The 21477-nt window shown below is 41.8% G+C and overlaps 3 protein-coding genes across 7 annotated transcripts; 2 read left to right on the forward strand and 1 right to left on the reverse strand.

The window, feature by feature from the left end:
- Nucleotides 1–788: 788 nt before the first annotated feature.
- On the reverse strand, nt 789–1810 carry LOC310810893 (uncharacterized protein). Its single transcript, XM_083678796.1, has 3 exons — nt 1591–1810; nt 1309–1387; nt 789–1125 (listed from the first exon to the last, which is right to left on the reverse strand). Exons 1-3 carry the CDS (start codon nt 1735–1737, stop codon nt 1034–1036), a joined length of 318 nt encoding a protein of 105 aa, XP_083534922.1. The 5' UTR covers nt 1738–1810; the 3' UTR covers nt 789–1033.
- Nucleotides 1811–4075: 2265 nt separating this feature from the next.
- Nucleotides 4076–9134, forward strand: LOC310810877 (STEAP1 protein-like). Of its 3 annotated transcripts, none has more exons than XM_083678760.1 (6): nt 4076–4311; nt 4796–4901; nt 5594–5942; nt 6817–6983; nt 8150–8314; nt 8462–9134. In XM_083678760.1, the coding sequence occupies exons 2-6, from the start codon at nt 4830–4832 to the stop codon at nt 8699–8701; spliced, it is 993 nt and encodes a 330-aa protein (XP_083534886.1). In that variant the 5' UTR covers nt 4076–4311; nt 4796–4829; the 3' UTR covers nt 8702–9134. The 3 variants fall into 3 exon arrangements, with proteins under 3 accessions (XP_083534886.1, XP_083534885.1, XP_083534884.1); XM_083678759.1 differs by having other exon boundaries at nt 4076–4276; nt 4742–4901; XM_083678758.1 differs by having other exon boundaries at nt 4077–4901.
- An 806-nt stretch (nt 9135–9940) lies between these two features.
- LOC310810853 (metalloreductase STEAP2-like) lies at nt 9941–20496 on the forward strand. 3 transcript variants are annotated; one of them, XM_083678718.1, is made up of 5 exons: nt 9941–12483; nt 13784–14345; nt 15356–15883; nt 17583–17747; nt 18815–20496. In XM_083678718.1, the coding sequence occupies exons 2-5, from the start codon at nt 13824–13826 to the stop codon at nt 19097–19099; spliced, it is 1500 nt and encodes a 499-aa protein (XP_083534844.1). In that variant the 5' UTR covers nt 9941–12483; nt 13784–13823; the 3' UTR covers nt 19100–20496. The 3 variants fall into 3 exon arrangements, with proteins under 3 accessions (XP_083534844.1, XP_083534845.1, XP_083534843.1); XM_083678719.1 differs by lacking the exon at nt 9941–12483 and adding an exon at nt 12497–13402; XM_083678717.1 differs by lacking the exon at nt 9941–12483 and having other exon boundaries at nt 12497–14345.
- The last annotated feature ends 981 nt before the right edge of the window (nt 20497–21477 follow it).

The following is a 21477-nucleotide window of genomic DNA, read 5'->3' on the forward strand; positions in this document are numbered from 1 at the left end:
CATCAAGACCAGTGACCATTATGATGACCAGTATCTGACTCTAATTGGGTAATCTTTTAGGCCTGTTTGAAACCTACGATTCCACTATGTCTATCCGCACTAAAATGGGTAATCACGCCCTGCTTTGCTGGCTTTGCTGTGCTCATGGCCAAAAGAAGTATGTTCATGCATATAAACTTATATTCATAAAGTATGATATCAGTATTAAAACATTTAAACAGAACATATGTTATGCATGTTCAGTCTGGTCCTTGTACATTATCAAAAATAAAGTCCTGAGTCTGTAATGTGTAATGTGGTAGTGGAGCTTGCAAACAATGCCACCTACTGGCCAGAGAGAAGACTGCCTGTGTAAAGTTTTAAACAGTGATGCCTGTGGCTAACTGTCCACCAGTGATCTGAAAACACTTCTCAGTGATGGATGGCAAAGCCCAGCTGAGCATATTGCTGTCCTAATAAAACCTGCCCTGCAATTCACATAGCTCAGAGTGTTTTTTTGGGTTGTTTTTTTTACCCCGTCACCATTGCTTTTAAGAGGAAAACTGGTTTAGGTGTCAAAAAGAACGATGCCCTCCCTCAGACACTGACTCACCTCTGAGGTATACAGAGAGCTATATTTACCACCAAAGTTAACTGTGGGCTCAAGACAGCGAGATAGAGCTAACAGACACAAACTTTCACCTCAAGACTTCTGTTTCCTGAAAATGTTGTTTTTATTTTTCATTACAAGCTGGAGTGTCATTATAATGTACGTACAACATACAAATGTAAAAAATAAGGAGTAAAAATATTAGATATACATAAACAGAAGTTGAACCACTAAAAAAGAAGATCTACAAAAATACAACAGCAGCATGTCTATATAATGCAATTATATCTATATCATGAGTATCTACCTGATGCCGAGTAAGCCGTGCCATGCAATATGGATAGTGTAGATTGGAATGCTACAGTGTCACTGCTCAAGGTGAGTTTAATTCCAACCTGTGGTGCCATAAGCACCCTGAGAGAGAGGCCAAGGTGGGTCATACTGTCAGTAGACAGTACAGTCAGCAGAGGAGCGCTGAGTACACAGAAAGTCACTGGTGACCTCCTTGTATCCAGTGGCTCCTGTTAGTCCACTTCCTGTTTGGGATATAAAGATAGGCAAGGATCACTCAGTGACCTATGCACACAGGGTCCAGCAAAATGTCTGCAGTCCGTCAGATGTAAAAAATAAATAAAATTGGCTTGCCTAACTTTGGTATAAACCTGAATACATTTTATATACAGTATAACATGTGTGCGTATGAGAGCTATACATTATACCTTCCATAAGGTTGTAGAGGTTGCAGTAGTTGGTGCCGTGATCTTTAATGGCATACCAGCTTTCTGAGACAGACATAGCCTGCAGAGAGAGACAGAGAGAGAGAGAGATAGGCTATGGTTAGAGAAAAGCTTGGTGGTCAATCAAAAAAAACAACAACAGTAAGATCTACAGGTAGCTCCTTTAGTTTTGACAATTGATTAAGGTCTACAAAAAACAATGTTTATTCTAATATTTTCTCTTCAGTGGATCTCCTCAAATGGGAAAGAGACAATCAGACTTACTGAGACGTGGCAATGGGTAAAGAACTGGTAGGACACGAGGCGAAAGGTGATGTCATCCACATACTTCTTCACAGGTGTGGTGTGTTTGGCTGCTATGAAGTGGACCGATGCTGCCTGCAGCTTGTAGAGGCACCTCTGCCCCCCCATGGAGCAGCTGGCTATAGTCCTCCAATTCTTAATCTGGGTGACCAGGCCTTTGTAGACCAGACTACAGGGGATACCAAAGTACCTGGGACGCAGATCGTAAACAACACATCAAGTACAATACTCAATACTGTGAGATACACAGCATATCGCCACAGACAAGATTGTAAGTGTCCACATTTCCTGATCTATTTCCGAACATTGCAGAATTTTCAATATGGCCTCAACATGACATTGGACCTATTGAATGACACATAATTGCATCAAATAACTCAGCATCATCACATTTATCCTCAAGGTTATTTCTAGTAAAATGATGCCATCTACTGGATAATGATGATAATGTTTCACTTTCCGACAGAATCAATACACAAAAACTCTTTGTTGATGCCCTACATTCCACACCTGTTAAACACAAAAAAAATAAACTTTATTTCAGACTGGTTTTGATGCCATATGAACTTATGTATGCTAGTCGTTTGGGAAGTGAGACTCTCCCTGTTCTTATTATCAATATGAGGGGTCACGCACTCCAAAAGATGATGACTGTTGGATAGATGATTCACTTACTTAAACAAATGTATTGTTATACGTCGCTTTGGATAGAGGCGTCTGCTAAATGCCATAAATGTAAATGTAAAAGGTGACCGTTTGGAGTTTGTTTGGCCTGTCCTTGGGATCATGTGCCTTAGATCAGTATATGGATCATCCCATGCCCTATAACATCCTGTCCTATTGACATCATTATCACATGGCCTCTGTGATTTGTTTCTAAATGGATAGCTCTATGATCATGCCCCTAGGGGTTAATGTGTGATTGACCACTTAGATCAGTGGATCATATGATGCTTACCAGCAGTTTGCTGAACCCTGCTGCCAAATGTGTTCATGCTCAGCTGAAATAATGTTGAATATGTGTGTAAGTTGGCTAGCGCTTCGTATATGAATGAGGCATTAACTCCTAAGAGTGTCTATCTGTACGCTACTGTACAATGCTATAACATTAAGAACATATGATTGTATAGCATCAACATATGCTGACATTATAGATCAGACATAATGATATAAGGTGACAAAGGAATGTCAGACTTGCATAAAATACAATTCCACCTCAACATTGTTTATGTTCAGGTAAAAGTTGATAATGCACAGCTGATCTAACATGAAGCACAAATCCTGTCACACATAAATCACACACACACACACACACACACACACACACACACACACACACACACCACACACACACACACACACACACACACACACACACACACACACACACACACACACACACACACACACACACACACACACAGTAAATCACTCCATAACATAACATAAAGCTGACCGGTTACATGTAGTTAGAATAAACAAAGTCAACAGTGACCACTCACAACAACAGCACACATGTGGTCAAATCATAAAGTCATACAATACCATTCTACTTTGCATTGTGCATGTAGAGGTCCCGCTGATGACAGACCAGATGACCCAGAGGCTACAGCGAATGCAAGGAACCAACCTGTCAAATGCATTGTCGAAAATAAAATGAATCTATCTTTTGAGCAATCCAGTCAATAGTTTGAGCATTCACATCCCACAGGACAAACTTATCAAGCCCTTTTTGGAGGCAGTAAAAATCACAGGATGGTCATGTGCACCGCTCTAAAGGGAACAGCTTAAACTCAATTAACTTTAGAAAAAAAAAATATCCCAAAGATAGCCAAAAAGGCAGGGAGACAGAGGATGAGACTAGAGAGACATCTAGAGGTCATTGATATTAAATCATTGGTGCTGATTTCTGACCATTGCAAGTAGCCTAATACGATGTATGCTGCTCATTGGTCATTTCAATCAATGATGTATTATGACCAGAATATGAAGAATATGACTTACAGTAAAGTGAGCGTCACGAGCTTCATATGACTGTCTATCCTGATCATACACCAACATGTAATTTCCAACTCACTCTAGTGTGTCCCAAAAAAAACACATTTATAAAACAACATTCATAATGTTTGTGCGTATCCAAATAACTGCATATATCTCTAAACGTCATTTTCAATTGAAGTCGAGAATTCGGATGAATTCATTTCACAACCCACGCTTTTTCAAAGCGATGCGGACGTGGGGTACGGAGCGTTCTAGTTGGGACAAAGGAGGAGCGAACTACCAGCAGTAAAGTCTGTCAAATGATTGGGAGAGGGGCCTGGAATGGGGACGCACTGTCAGATCCCTCTGGGTTAGGATAGGTAACTGTGTCCATGGGGCGGAGAATTAGGGTGGGTCTTAGAACTTCGTCATTTCCAAAGTTATGAATGGTGTGTGACAGTGAGTAAACATGGTGCGAACGTGAACGAGTACGGCGAGGACTGGACCGGCAGTTTTCAGGATCGGAATCCGTTATATGGATGGACCCGTGTCCTCCCACAAGTGTTTTGTATTTTGACAGAATCCCACAACTGGAAACACCACAACTTGTAAGCCTGATTAGGATGGATAAATAAATAAATATTTGTACAGATGACCCGAACTTCCCGTAAGTCACACTTACAGGCATAATACACACTGACCGTGAGTTCACGTGTTGCTTTTTTATTTTCCAAAATTGTTGTCAGCATACCTCTGCGAGATTTTTTCTCCGGCAATTACTAGCATATCTATTTTATTTTGTCTCATGTTGCACTGTAGCTTTTACTACTGTCTGTGCACTCCTACCCTATCATATTACATAGTGTCACAGTCCTGGCAGTCCCCTTACCTTTTGACAATGGTGGCTTTGATCCCAATGGCTTAATGGCTCAATGCCCTAGGAATTAAACAAGTCATGCGAATTCTTCCATCAGTCCTCGAGTTCCTCACATTCCTGTGGGGACCAAGGTTGTGATTGGAATGAAGCTCTACAGGCCACATAATACAGTGTCAACTCTGAACTAGAGGCATATGATCAAGCAGACCTCAAATACTTCCTGACTTGTAATTAAAGACTTGGTGATACTTTTAGTTTGAGCAAGGTGGCCTCTCTGTTCCTGTCTTGCTCTGAAATTATGGAGAGAAGAGCTGAGAGAAGAGAAGCTGATTCACAATGCACCATGGGACAAGATCAAGACTGGCATGAGCTGGCTGACATGGATCCAGAGGCCAAACCACACCTGATCCAACAGGTATGACATCTAACTCATATGAGACTGGTTTAGCTCTGGCTCTCTCTAATTTAGAATGACAAGACAATTACACACCCCAAATCGTGGATTTTAGGCTGTGTTTTAGGTTAGCATGTTCCTCTCCTTCACATCACATTTTCAAAGAGGAAAACAACTAGAGAGAAATCCTCTACTTTGAGACTAGGGGAAATAAACTTGCTTGAATAAAATAGATTATTTCTCCCAGTTACCGTGGTCTGTTGCTGTTGGTCGTGACTCAGGATGTGAAGAAGTGTTTATGCACTTCCCAGAGAGCACCTGCTGTACAGTCAAATTCATGATTTTAAAAGTAGGATTTGAGAAAGGTTTGTGATTTGTAAACTGTAACCTTCAAAGTGTGATTTTGTATGTATTAATTTTAGTTTCAAATTAAGTTTGTTTTCCTGGCAATTGTACAGTTTACTTGTAACCACCTATGTCAGATCATACATTTTAATCAGCAATGTCATGATAGCAAAAAGTGCTTGGCATTTCTTATTGTTTATGGAAGGGTTATTCACTGAATACACCTTAACTCAATATACAGTACAGTAGGTCCAAATTCATCTCCACACAACTCAACCTCATCCTTGACAGACTGACTAAACCAACCCAAGATCAGTTGTCAAGGACATAAAGTAACCATACTCTTCCCTCCCCTCTCTCTAACTAAGGAATCAGAGGGACACGAGGCTCTGATGTTAGAAGGGGCCAAACATCGCCCCCTGCTGGCGTCGTATGCCCTGGAGGAATTTGAGTTTCCCTCTTGTGTCTGCCTGGAGGAGATGCCCCTCTTCCCACAGTGGCACTTACCCCTCAGACTGACGGCAATATTGATGGCAGTGACCTTCCTGTACACGTTTGTGAGGGATGTGCTGCAGCCCTTTGTATCTCAGAACAGGAGTGACTTTTATAAGATCCCCATCCTGGTGATGAACAAGACACTGCCCTGGACGTCCATATCTCTGCTTGCTCTGGTCTATTTGCCAGGGGTACTGGCTGCCCTGTTCCAGCTGCACAGAGGTACTGGACATGGGCTAGCATTCACCCACACACTTCAGAAATATGTATTTTGATGTTTACATTCAGGATTAGGTGTTTGATTGTACAAGAAGGTCCCATAATACCATTATAATACCATTAGTCATGCTTGCTGATAGCAACAACTTGAATGTGGTTATTTGTATATAACTATATCTCAGTAGAAAAATGCATAGGTGCACATTCATATCAAATCAGTGCAGTGATCCACACAGCTTGCATAAGCACAAACTGGATTTTTAAGTTAAGAGGAGAGAGATCCTATTTTTAGATTTTATGATTATGGCCTGCGAATGCCTCTCCCTGCAGGGAAGGCTTAGTTGTCTTGGCAGAAAGGCCCTCAACATATTGTGCGTGTCATGGTGTTGACACAAACGCCCTAGTCAAACAAATTCTCCTGTCTGACTTTACCTCCCTCCCCTCTTTCTCCTCATCTGACCCTTCACCTCACTCTACCCTCCCCCTCTCCCTCTGACCAGTCATAACTCATAAGGGTAATTGTAGCCTCACAGTGTAAATTTAGATCAATGGTTTCCTCAGTGCAATTGTGGTGGTTCTAAAACACGTCTCCCCTGTGAACAGCAGGATACATTTTTAATTATACTTTTGGTGGACTTAACTTGGAGTAAACCTTTTATTAGGGAGATCATACAGAGTCATACAGAGAGACAGGATATGACAGGGTGGTGTGATATTTACTATGGATCACCCATAGTGAGAACTCTCTTTAGTCCCATCCCTGACATCCTCAACCGCACTTGTAGTCTGACAGTGTGGAAGACATTTTTAAATGTGTAGGTTAAATGTCGCAAAAATATTACAAATGGCCCCTGGTCACATTCCCCCTCTGCTACAGGTACTAAATACAGCAGTTTCCCAAGCTGGCTGGAGAAATGGATGTCTATGAGGAAACAGCTTGGCCTGCTGGCCTTCTTCCTAGCCTCACTCCATGCCATCTACAGCCTCTGCTACCCACTTAGACGCTCCTATAGATACAAGCTTCTCAACTGGGCGTACCAACAGGTAGGTTTCTAGTCCAGACTTATGAAAAATGATCCATGTTCTCGGAGAGTAGCCTACTGTACCTGAAGCTAGACCAACATGGTACACAACGAGTGCTGAACTCATTTTGGCCTAGAAACCCTACTTTCCTCACTGTCATTAACTCCCAAGTTAAGTGGTGAATATCCAAGCCTGCATCTGAGCGGGCTCATTGATTGGTTCTCACAAATGTTGTATTTGCGTTTGGGTGAGGCATCGCATTCCTTGCTTTTTTCATGGGAGTGAAAAGTGATGGGACAGTTCTTAAAAAAAACATACCTCATGGTTCGTTCAATGAAAAAATATACAAGATAAAAGATACAGGGGGAACACCAACCAGCGCAGGACACAGCCTCTTCATTATCGACTCATCGTGCCAACAACATGAGAAGGCCTTCCCAGGGTTAGGGTTAGGGTTAGGCCTTCCCAGACCCTGAACAGGTGCAGTACGGACATTGAGTCGCTCTTTAGCCAGCCTACCTGGCTAGATGTTTTATAGTACAAATAGAAGGTTGTATTATTCCAAAAAAATACAGTTAGGGTTGCAAAATGTCCATACACAAACCATGGTAACTTGCCGGTAATCTATGGGAATTTGTAAATGATCAGAAATTGTTCGTAAAATACCACTCTGCAAATGTAAAACACATTTTCTTGCTTTTCTGTGTGTCTTGTATGACAGATACAAGATGGTGGAACATTTTGTTATGGAGAAATACATTATGCAGTTTAAGTCAGATTGTGTGTCCACACTTTAAAGAGCTTATCATGAAGTCTAGTTTGTGTCAACACTGATGAAAACCCCCAGAGTTGACATATCAATTGCTTCAGTGTCAAAGCTATGGTGTTTACTTTGGTCGGCACTGATTAATGGGAGTTTTGTTTGTATGCCCACCAAAATAGACAGAATCAATCACCTGTCTTTTGTGCACTTTTGACTGTTTGAAATATGAAATACTTACTCTGCGCTGCACATCAATGTTCCAGTTTACAATCAAGCATTGTTGTTAGATGTGAATTTGATAAGTGCCTATACTATTACCTGTTTTAAGAAAACACATACAATGTACAGTGTAACATCTTATCATGTTATAAGTATGTAATATCGTGTTAATAACACTAAACCACAGACCTATGTCTTTTCTCAGGTTCAGCAGAACAGGGAGGACTCATGGGTAGCAGATGACGTCTGGCGGATGGAGATCTATGTTTCCCTAGGCATCATGGGGCTGGGTGTGCTGGCCTTGGTGGCTGTGTCCTCTCTGCCTACCATCAGTGACACCCTTAACTGGAGAGAGTTCCAGTGTGTGCAGGTGACAAACCATGAGGGGGGATGGGGGTGTAACTACAGGCTGGGTTATTTAGATTATCTGCCTTTCTGCTATTTGTCTGTCTCATTACCTGCCTGACTGCCTTCCTGTTTACTTATCTTCCACTCAATTTGTCTGCCCGTCCTGTAGAGCCATTTGGGTTACACTGCCCTGGTCCTCTGTACAGCCCATGCTCTGGTCTATGGCTGGAGGAAGTGGGTGGAGCTAAAGCACTATGTGTGGTACACCCCACCCTCCTTTATCCTGGCATCCCTCCTCCCACTGACCGTCCTATTGGTCAAGACTGTGCTGCTGCTGCCCTGCCTGGACAGGAGGCTGAACCGGATTCGCCGAGGTTGGGAGAGGCCACACCCAAGGGCAGGGCAATGATTAAAAAGTGCTTGCTCTGAAAGTTCTATCTATCTAGTTCTATCTGCAGGATCTGAGGACGCAGTGCAAATTTAGTAAGTGAATCAATTAAGGGAGTTTTTTTATATTTCTGGTCACTGAATCTCAGTGAGAATCAGTGTTTGGTAACAGGCATCAATATTAATACTAATGGCCACTGAGCTGGTCATTTTATCAAATTAATATATATGTTACTTCGTAGTTGTCGTGGTGAAAGTCTGTATAGTGCTTTTCTGAGCAGATGCCTTTAGCATGCTCCTTTGAAGGATAAACTAAGGACCATCTGGTGGCAATGTTTGCCACTACTCAGGCTATTAGCTATTGTAACAGAAGTAGTACTGTAGCTCACAGTAAAGGTTATTTAATAAATGCCTGGCTGCCCAGTAGATTCATGCAGTAAAATTATTTCTATGAATTATTTCTCAACTGATTTTGTGCTTGTTTTGATTTGACTATTTTTCACTACTGAGAGAATGATTGTACAGTATCTGATCATTAGAATATTGTGCACTAAGATTGAAGTTAAAAAAAAACCCCTGTAATTTAGGCCTACTCTCCGAATAAGATATTTCAAAATATAGTTTAAAGTACAGAAATAACCACACAATATTTTGACTCTGGAAAGTGTGATCAACAGTTTAACCAGTGTCCCTTTTATGAAAACATTTCCTGGTTGACATTCAAAATAAAAACATGTTTTGCATTGCAGAACATAGAGCTATTTATAGTCCCATGGTCTGAGAGAGTGGATTCATCCTTTCGTCAACTCATGATGAATGTCACTCTTGTGTACTCTACTTCCTTATTCTGTTCTGTGTCCACAATGTTGACTTTGGAGAGTGGGAATACTACCAATGTTGAAAACATAATAAGGTTGTTCATATACTTTCTTAATACATAATCTCTGGATTCATAATTACAGTCATTGTTTCAATGGTAGGATTATCAATCATTTAGGAACTGATTGTTATTTATGATCAGAAGTAGGCTAAGTGGAGGGATTTGGGGGAGGGTCGTCGGTTTTCAATTTCAGTCGGGGGAGGGTTATGTTTTTGTATATAGTCAAGTGGAGGGTCACACAATTTGCAATTCATAAAATGTGTCTATATTTCAATGCTTCAGAATTCGCTCCTGTTATGCTCCTTTTGCACTCTCTGTATGCCTAAACGGCCAGCACATGGGATGGGCCCTTTCCTAGCTCACCGTTGGTGTGCTTCTCAGTCCGATCTGAATAGGCATATCAAAGGGTGGACTTTTGCAGCAATCTGGGAGCTTGAAAAAAATTATGCATGAAAAATTATTGTAATTCTTTGCAATGTAATAATCCTAATGATGGGCGGCCGATTAACTCCTCTTTTGTTGTCTTTCCCCCTAAAACACTCTGATTGGCTCACTTGTCATTCCTCCAGTGTAATATACTATAGGCTTCTGCCATCTGCACACTGATTCCCTGTTAGATTTGTATGTAGCTTGGCGCATAGTCTATTCAAGTCAACTTTATTTTGATACCTATTAAACTTTTTAAACTATTGCGCTTTTTGTAACTCCAAAACCTCTCCTCTGGTTAACATGTTGGAATGTAGATTTAGGCCAACATTCTGAGAGACCCATTGTTACTGCAACTGCTATGGAACTTTCACAACTCTTGAATAAAAACAACTGGAGGCCTGCAGAACACATTCTTAGAATGATTACACAACAATGCACTCTCTTTGCTACCAATTCTACCCCACTGAAGCCACTCTCAACCACTTAACCAACCAACTATACCACTCCCAACCACTCAACCCTCTACTCACTCCACTGAACTACCCCAGGCCTAGCATATCTATGTATCTATCTATGACCTTCTAACATACTGTCTATCTAACCGTCTATGTTTCTAACCTTATATCTATCTGACCTTCCAACTACCTACTGTAGCATCGTCCTTTCTTCCTTTCACTCAGTATAACCCATAGTGATAACCTCTTAATCTGTCTATACTTCCCCTCTCTCACCTATTCATCCTCTTTTTCATCTATTCATTCATCCATCCAATCACCCAACCAAACTCACTTTTTTTCTACTGCCCAGAAAATCATGTCAATAATCAATAAAGAACATTTAGGTTGGAGAGGTTTTTACGCTTGGTCGCAGCTGTTGTGTTGTGCACTGAAGGCCCCAGGCGAATGGAACAGGTGAGAGGAGGAGAGCGCGTGCAAAGTGATGCTTGTGCCTGCTATGAAAGTGAACTTTGTGAGGGTGAACAGATTAGCTAGATGGAGGCAAGCGTGTGCAAGGCGGTATTGAATGTGTCTCTGTCACCTTGATAACTCCAATGTAGTTCTTTCCTCCTGTGCACCTGCGTTATAAACTTTCATTTAGGTTATGTCAACCTTATGATGCGTATAGGGTGGGCAAATTCGAGTATCATGCTGGGTATGTAAATAGCCTAAACCTATCGATGTTACATTGAGCTGGGTGAATGGAATATGAATGACAGTCATCCAATATGCTCTAATAGAAATAAATCCTCTCTAATCTTGAACGGCACCAGCCAAGCTGGCTATGAGGGACATTGAAACACTTTAATACTTTCTCGATCTTAATATTGTCTGACACTGACTCTGCTCTCTCGAAGTGAAATATAAGCCCTTGATATGGCACTAAATTGACGCAGGACTGTGGGTTTTCTCCAGTGTTGTGGTTCGCTATCAAACGGAATACATGCTTAAACATGTTGCTGTTCAATTGCATGAAATGCGTTTACAAAATACCAAATCTTCCTGTGAAAGGATTTCCAGACCCTCCGCCCAAATTAGGATTATGAATTTTCGCACCAATGATTCTCTAATACCCTAGGTTTTGTACAAATGCTGGCCCTATGGATAGCACTATTTTGTTTTTAGGCCACGTTTTGTTAAAAGGGACACTTTCTCATGCGTTCCGGGACCTTTGAGCCCCTCAGGATACTGGACTTGCGGCTATAATAGGTCGTGTTGTCCTAGGAGTGAGATAGTAGGTGCTCTGCTATTTACTTGTATCACGTTTCAATAATTATCACATGTTTGTATCATTATTTTTGGTTGAGAACGGTCAATGTATTTTTTTCAAGCGTTCGGGGAGGGCTTTGCGAAAACATACTTTACTTAGGGGAGAGTAGTCAATTTGCGTATGTTGTGGCTCGATTCCCTCCATGTACCCCCATAATAAATAACGATCAGTCCCTTACTGCATTTTGTCTTTGTAAATAACATATTAGGCCAGCCTATAGTTTTTGTTCTGATAACACAAAGTGCATGGCTGTTTGGGATCATATGTGAGTCAAGATTTTACCAAGCAGGAACAATAGAAAACACTCAGCATAGGCCTGATTATAGTATAGACAATATGGATCATCTGTCATCTCTTATTACATGGATGCATTCTCTCGCCGTCAACCTCCCACGTACAGGATAGTACTTGAAGTGAATTATAAACCCAACATTTTATGATGTCCCCTGAAACGATGTTTGACCTCCTGAGGGAGCTTTGACAGCTTTGCTGAGCCGTGGTACATCCACCACTGCCATACCTGCGTTTCCATAGTGCGCGTTACCTCCCCGCCGAGAGTGTGGTGCGCGAACGTGCTCCGCCTGCATGAGAGGCATCCGTTTCGTGTCTGTGTGCAAGACACCGCTGTCGAGCCAAATCCACCGCTGAGAGAGGGAGGGGAGACCGGCGATCAGCTGGCTGCATTCAATCTATGCAGCCGTGTCGTGTCCTCACCAGTTCCATGAAAGGTAAGACGAACCTTGCGGTTTTCAAACGCATTATACAAAGGCAAAGCACCTTGAGCTACAGTAGGCTAAACATCATAATGGCATAGGACTACATGTAAACGTCGGAGGAGCAATAATTCCATGGTCCATACTGTGCGATAATTGTAATTGTAATTTTCACAGGATTTTTATGATGTATTCTAAATGAGTCATAAACCTTTATTGACCGGATTATTGTTTCATCCTACAACTCATGTGTTGTCAAGGTTAGTAGCCTAATGCATGGGTTAATGGCAATTACACTGAGAGTATTACACAGTGATTGCCTACATCTAGCCAAACGCATTGGAAACAACTCTACAGGTTAAATAAAGCATTTTACTCGAAGATGTTTTCGAAGTCACAACACAAGGACTGAGATCGTGACATTTCTGTGCCCTTCAAAACGTTGGATTTGGACACATTGTTTCAGATTATAAAATAGTATTAAATGTATTACAATATAGGATATGTATCACAAAAGTGGCACATATCATTTTGAGTGTTCCCTTCCTCTACTGTTTAACCTACTGTTTAACTTGATAAAACAATGATTAACGCTATAGGATCTTAGAATGATCTGAGATGATTCATATATTGATTTCCCTATTGGATGCTGTCTGTCATCTTGGCTGTATGACTCAGCATATTGGCTCATGTTAACGTTACATCTATATATCTATATATTCAAATATCCTCATATATTACATGACATATATAACCAATATATTAGTTCTCCCTCGGATTTAATCTAATCAGTTCGATTTATTCCACAAATTGCAGGCCATCTGGTGATGTAAACTAATTATTGTCTCCCTGCCTAACATCCTAATGGCACTCAGTATTAAAACATCCAGACCACCAGGGAAGGAACAATACGCATATACAGCTAATAACTCTGGTAATCTGAATTAATGTCTTAAATGTGCCTGTGCCTGGGCTAACGAAGTGGAGCTGCATGCTACAGGATAGAAGGAGACACTAGAGTACCCACACCCTCTGTCAATGCTTTATAAATGCACTGTGCATAATAGCCATCATCCCGTTGACATTGTGTCCTCTATGAATGTAGATGACTGGACTAAGTCATCCTCATATAGTGTGAATAACTTACTGTGTACTATGCATGTTTGTGGAACCATGTAGTATGATATGATTATAACATCATGTAAACATTCACATTTCGGAGCATTTACATCATTATTATAGGCCTTTTAATTCCTAGCCTGCACATGACTGCCAGTGTGGCCCTGTGTGTGTATCTAATCAGCTCTTCCTACAGAACCTAAGAGGTCCTAAGAAGTGGAGCTGGAGGCCTGAGGATGGACACCATCTCTATGATGGGCAGCAGTAGCAGCCCAGCCTACATCACCTCCCACACCCCCTCCACCTTCCTGCCCAATGGGATAAAGAACGGCCCCAGGGATGGCACCAACCCCAAGCCTGTCGTGGCCATCATCGGCTCGGGTGACTTCTCCAAGTGTCTGACCATCCGTCTCCTGCGCTGTGGCTTCCACGTGGTGGTGGGGAGTCGACAACCCAAACGGGCGGCCGAGTTCTACCCCCACGTGGTAGACGTGACGCATCACGAGGACGCCGTGGGCAAAGCAACTGTGATCTTCTTGGCTATTCGCCGAGAGCACTACCCGGTCCTCTGGGACCTCAAGCACCTGTTTGCAGGCAAAGTCCTGGTGGACGTGAGCAATAACAGGCGTGTGAACCAGTACCCAGAGTCCAACGCTGAGTACCTGGCCTCCCTCCTCCCAGAGTCGATAGTGGTGAAGGGATTTAATGTGATATCTGCCTGGGCTATGCAGTCTGGGCCCAAAGACGCCAGCAGGCAGGTAAGATATGAAATGGTTTTTACTCAGTAGTTCACTGACACAATTTTATACAGTATGTCACAAGAGTTTTCCTTGAGCATAATGTCCCATTTGGAACCTTAAATTAGCTAGTGCTTCCTAATTATACGTCAAACTCAAAAATGCTGTTCAGCTCATGTGTAGTGAGTCATTCATTTAATTCATGAATATTGTATAGCATAACATTCCCACTCTTATTTGTGGCAAAACATTGTGACCAATGGGGAGTATTTTAAGAAAACATGTCATGGTTCCCCTGGTGCTGAAACCACTCAGTCAAAGAAAGCAGGACCCAGAGCTGATTTTACAGTAAACAATCTGAGCACTGCCTTGTAGACAACTGGCCACGGCGTTGACTCATCCGTCTAGAGGACCAGTCCAGTGGCTGCGGATAGCTGCAAATTAAGCTGTCAGCACCAACTCTAACTCAACTCATCATGTTGAAAGCGTTACTCTAATTTGACACCCATGTTTGTGTTGTTTTTTCTCCCAACACTTGGGAATATTATACCTCTCTGTCTCAGATAAACCTCACTGCTTCTATTGATGTCAATCATCATAAACTATTGTTGACATGATCTGATTGGTTGATCTTTCAATGATGCTCACTGACATTTTGTCCAAAACAAGAGACGACCCGGAGCATGATGATGTAATTTTCGTAAGACAAAATCAAACCAATGACACAACATTTGCCTAAAATTCTCCTATTTTTATAGACACTCATACCCCCTAATGTTATGCAAGGATTATTTGCAAACTCAACTCAAAATAAAACATATTATGCTGCAAACATTTTCACACTATTCACTCAGTGGAATCTCTTCACAGAGCAAAAATGAAAGAAACAAGCTTTATAATGATGAATTAATTAATTTAATTCCATTTTGTTTCACATTTGTTTGAGTCAGTAAATATAAAACCAACCACATTTTATACTTGTCAACAGTTATTATGACTACAAACGATGTTATGACATGATTATCCTGTAGGTGTACATTTGCAGTAACTCCGTGGAGGGTCGTCAGCAGGTTCTGGAGCTCGCCCGCCAGCTCAACTTCATCCCCTTGGACATGGGTGCCCTCTCCTCTGCCAAGGAGATAGAGAACATGCCCCTGCGTCTGTTCCCTGCCTGGAAAGGCCCTGTCTTAGCCGCTGTGGCCCTCTCCATCTTCTTCTTCGCCTACTCCTTCGTTCGTGACATCATCCACCCCTACGTGAAGAGCAAACAGAGTGACTTCTATAAGATTCCCATTGAGATGGTGAACAGGACCCTGCCCACGGTGGCTATAACACTGCTGGCCTTAGTGTACCTGGCAGGCCAGCTAGCGGCGGCCCATCAGCTCTACTATGGGACCAAGTACAGGCGTTTCCCCCACTGGTTGGAGGGCTGGCTGCAGAGCAGGAAACAGCTGGGCCTGCTCAGCTTCTTCCTGGGCTGTGTCCATGTTCTCTACAGTCTTTGTCTGCCCATGAGGAGGTCTGAGAGGTACCTGCTGCTCAACATGGCCTATCAACAGGTGGGTGGGGGAGGCTGTGTATGTGTGTGTGTGTGTGTGTGTGTGTGGTGTGTGGTGTGTGGTGTGTGGTGCGTGGTGCGTGGTGCGTGTGTGTGTGTGCGTGTGTCTTAAAGGGGCAATCTGAGATTGAAACATACATTTTAGGACTTTTAAATTATATAATAATAAAAAATAAGGAGCTTGTTTTACTTGTTTGAAAACAATGTAATTGTAAACAAACACTGTATAGCTTCATACCATTGTCTTCGTACCATTCATTACCATCATACCAAAACAATCATTTTAATCTCATAGATGGTCAGTCTTTGCCGTCATAGCTCCATTTATGAATTTGAGAGTGATTAAATTTTTCTGGCCCCATCCCTCAGCTGTTTACCAAAAAAGTGGCAGGGTGAACGCTTATTTGAGTGCCAGCTTGCCCTTTTAAGGATACCCTTCGAAACAGCAGTTGAGGTTATTACAGTACCATAATGCCTACACCAAAACAACATTTACAAAAACAAAAGCAGTTTAAACATCCACAACACCACTTTTAGATTCTGAATTGAAAACACACCACCACTATAACTGTGGAAGAGTTCTTCTCCACATTTATAATTCCATTCTTGAGGGTGACCTACATTTAAGTGTTGGGCCACAGAGTGAGTCATCTATTACTGCAATGGCTCCTCAGGCATGACCATACACTTATAACAGCAGCACGGAGAAAGAGGGACATATGCTATGTGCACTGTATGTTGTTCACATCTCAATGTGAAACATTACACGCAAGTAAGACCATAGAATTATATTACACACACGTGAGAACATGGTGTTGATTTGTACCAACTAAGAGTGGCGTCTTTTAGAGGCTGCTGTATATGGCTTTATACAGTATTGACGTGTAACATTCAGACTCTCTGATTTTATGATATTGTACCACACCTATGACCGATTACATACATACATGTGTGTAGGTGGGAAGTAGCCTGTTATCTCTGTCTTGTCCAGTTTAACCTCTGTCTGTTCAGTCACCTCCTCTGACCTTCATCTTCCATCCTAGCTGAACCCCCTCCCCCCATCTAAACGTTCTCCCCCTCCCACGCCTCTGCACTGTCTGTGTCTGTCTAGATCTTATCCACCTCACCCTCACCATGTCAGCTTGCTCTCTATTTCAAGCCTGTTAGCCCCATATGGCCCCAGCAACGCACCTGCAGTTGTATTGTAATTGCTTTATGTGGTGCAAGCTGTTCTGCTTTATTTCACCTTGTGCAAGACTGCTCTGACTCAGCCAGTGGACTGTATGTAGAGGCTTTTCCTAATGAATGAACATGTTGCCAAATTTAGACTGAAAAGTAGGTCTCCTGATTTAGTTAAATCAGGTGGCATCAGTTAATTTAATGAAGAGTTTATTTGAGTCATTTTAGCTCCGGTTGTGTGTCTGTGTGTGAGTGTGCGCGTGCGTGTGTGTGTGTGTGTGTGTATGTGTGTGTGTTTGTGTGTGAGTGTGTGTGTGTGTGTGTGTGTGTGTATATGTGTGTGTGTGTGTGTGTGTATGTGTGTGTGTGTGTGTGTGTGTGTGTGTTTATCTTTATAGTCATGCATATGTATTCATTTGTGTTTGTGCGTATGTGTTTGTGATGGTGTGTACATTATGTGTCTGTGTGTTTGTGCGTTTGTGTATGTAATGTATGTGTAACATACGTTTCCCTCCTTTCAGGTTCACGCTAACGTTGAGAACTCATGGAATGAGGAGGAGGTGTGGAGGGTAGAGATGTACGTGTCCTTTGGTATCATGAGCCTGGGCCTCCTGTCTCTTTTAGCCATCACCTCCATCCCCTCTGTCAACAGCGCCCTCAACTGGAGGGAGTTCAGCTTCATCCAGGTACCGATCATGGAGTTATAACCACTAGAGGGTGCACTCTCCTAAATTAACTGTGATTCTGGGGTGTGCCATGTAGCCGTCTCTCTTCATGTTCATGATGACTACGTGGCAACACCCCATAATCACAGTTAATTTAGGGGGTTCACTGCCACCTGTTGGTGGTTCACTGACACCTGTTGTGCTGGAGTGTACAGTATTATCAACTCACCACCAATGTCTCAGGTCAGTTATTTATTGGCAGCAGTAGTTGGCGTCATGCTGCTGGAAGCCATTTGCAGTCTATAGATAAACCAGTTGAAAAAGAAGACCACCCTAGTTGACTACATAGCATTCCTCATGCTGTCACAGATGTAATGAATGGGAAAGATAGTGTGCGCCTACTCTGTGCATCTCTATGGAACTGGTACTACCTATCTGGTAGATAGGTAGAGATAGGTAGTACTGGATACTACCAGATAGGTGGTATTGGTCACTATCTATCTTCCGCCGTAGATTGAAGACCCATCTCTTCAGGCTACATCTTAACTGTCCCTCCTAAAGACCTCTTCATCCCCACTACCACCCTGTGCAAGTTTCTCTCCTGAAAATAAATGTAAAAAATAATTCCTTTCTTTTAGCATTGTGACTGCCAATAGCCCCTGGTCCTAGCATAGATTACTTTTTCTTTTTCTTATGATGATGGATAGATGATTCACTCACTTAGACAAATGTATTTGTTGTAAGTCGCTTCGGATAAACGCGTCTGCTAAATGCCATAAATGTAAATGTAAATGGTACAGTCATGATGATTATTCTTATGGATAGGTCTCACATCAGTATCACTAGGAAATGGTGAAAACGATCAAAAACTATTGGTGCAGTAGATATAATCAAATGATTCCTATTCGTCCTCTGTATGACTTCACGTTTATGTACTGTGTTAGGTTGATCATTTTCTTATTTCTGTGACACTTTAATGTACTGGACTGTATGTAGTCTTGTAGCCCCCCCATTGACACACCATACAGCATGACAGAAATTATAGTGACTGTATCTCTTATCTCTTATCTCTTATCCCTCTCTGTCAGTCGACCCTGGGCTACATCGCACTGCTCATCGCCACGTTCCATGCTCTGCTCTTTGGCTGGAAGCGGGCCTTCGAGGAAGAGGCCTACCGCTTCTTCATGCCCCCCAACTTTGTGGTGGCGCTGGCCCTGCCTGTGTGTGTGATCCTGGGCAAGGTGCTCCTGCTGCTCCCCTGTGTGGGCAGAAAGCTCCACAGAATCCGCCGGGGCTGTGAGAGCAGTCAGTACCGCCAGGACCCAGTGGGCTCAGCCTCACACGTGTCCCCAGAGAGAGTGACCATCATGTGACAGAACCCTGGGTCGGGCCAAATAAACAGCCTGGGTGGTTAGAGCAGCATACCTATACCTGCCAATGTCCTGCCAATGTTCTGCTAATGTTCTGTCTCTGTCCTGACACTAACCAACCATCCACTCACCTTACCTTACTTGTCAGAGACCCTCTGATGATACATGAATAGTAACAGCTCCCCAACAGTATTTAATCAGCCCTCCATGTCCAGCCAATAACTGTCCTAAATTCTATTTTAAGACACTTTATTTCCTGAAAGAGTTAACATGCTGTTTTCAGGCTATTCCATCTTCATTGCTCTCCCACTTAGAGACTACTGAGGCAGTGTGAAATGAATGAACCCTCATTCACCAGTCAAATGGTGGAGTCATAATAATGTGACCTGTATCAGTGACCTTTAACCCCCGGTTAGGTCTTCATTTTGAGAACGTGGGCCGTGATTTTATAATCTGACTAGTTAACTAGTATGATAACTACTACTGTGTAAGTCTACTTTGATTGAACTGGAATTGTGTCATGAAATGCTATTACATGTCAGGATCATGTGTGACGAATAGTTGCTGCAAACACTATGAGGAAACTCACATTAGAGGATATGTACAGTGATGTGTTATTTTGTACTGTCCACTGGTTTGTCCTCCTGTCATGTGTTCTCATTCATCTAAAACACATTTCATGTGATCATTTCTCACGGCATCTTTTCTTTGTCTAACTGTTCCTCACATTGAGAAACCCCTTGGCTCTCTGGTAATTCAATACTGCTGTGACTAAAGATTCAGTTATTATGCGAAATATTCCCATTTCACCATACTAGGACAAAATGTCCATTGTCCACCCGTCCATGATGATTGATGCTGCCAACGGTTTAAATGTGGTCTAGTGACTTTGTTGTTTAAGTATTACAGTATAACGCTTATCGCCAACACCTTGATGTTGTAGACTTAGAATAGTCAATGTTAAGCCAAGTTAAGGGCGGAGTAATCACTGGGAGCTGACAATGTATTTTTATGGACATACTGTTACTATTACTTGTAAGGTAAATGTATGATATGTGATAAATTGTTTAAAACAAACTTAAACAATACTGTACATGGAAAGTGTAAAGCATTGTTTTGACACCGTGAACCTATTGTTGAAAGTTTTTGTTGACCTGGAATGTTGCGTCCCATTTATGGAGGTTTTGTGGAGAATCAAATAAAGAAGACAAAAAATACAATTCCATTTAAAGGGAAATTCTCAAAGTATGACAATTAACAGACTGTAGTTAACAGACTGTGTGCCAAAAAAAAAACATTTTATTTTTTTACAGAGTCAATAAACCTCATGTAGCTTCGCCTTGTTGCTCCAAACCCTGTGATGTAAATTGATAATATCCAAATAAATTGTAATGTCCAACTGTGGCACAACTCACCTACCATGTTCATTAATACTGCAATGATACACTCATACAGTACACCCAAAATAAATTATCACTGTATACAACATTTAAGATTGATTATACAACAATCATAAATTACTACTGTATGTCCTTTGCGTAAGGTGTGTTTGATCAGAACAGCACAGTCAGTCAATGGAGTTATACTTGGCAACCCATGGAGACTAGATTCATATCTATATACACTCTATATTCAACTATTCTATCTGAAGGAGATCATATGACTAATGGTGCAGATGAGATTTGGGGTTTAACACCATCTCTTAACTGTAGAGAAACAAGACATATAGTATGAGCAACAAACATACAGTATGTGGCAATACAAAAAAAAATCTCTCTCTCTCTATATATATAACCTGATTTAAATAAATGTTGTCAATTACCTTCTGTGGAGCTACAGAAGGAGCTATGTAGTTCATATGAAGTAGTTCTTGTCAAAATCAACATACTCCACGCAGTCCAGTATTTCACTTGCACCACTAGAAGGCAGTGTTTAACCACATTGGTTGGGCTTGGCACTGCTCTGACACATTAATTCCCACCCACTGAACTAGTCAAAAGGTCCACCACTGCACTCTTCACAGCAAACAGTCCATTTATTGATACGCACTAAAGGCTGGTGAGTAATACACCAGCTTTCTGTCCCTAGGAGTCCTGCTAAGAGCCTGGTTAGCATCTTGCACTAATGCCTTATTCACTCTCCCTTCCATTCATGCCTGAAAAGCAGCTTATCCCCCGAGGGGCTGTTCAATTCTAATGGATGTGCAGTCAAAAACAAATGCTCGTCTTAGGTCATCTAAGGACAATGTTTGTCATAACACAAATACGTTTTGGCATTCATACATATTCATGGTCATCTTCACATGAATTTTAATTTTAGGTCATGAACTTAAAAAATATTGGCTTAGCAATTGGCTACCACTGGAGGTTAACCAGGATACT

The sequence above is a fragment of the Argentina silus genome, assembly GCF_951799395.1.
Source record: "Argentina silus genome assembly, chromosome: 1".
In the NCBI taxonomy this organism is placed as follows: Eukaryota; Metazoa; Chordata; class Actinopteri; order Argentiniformes; family Argentinidae; genus Argentina; species Argentina silus.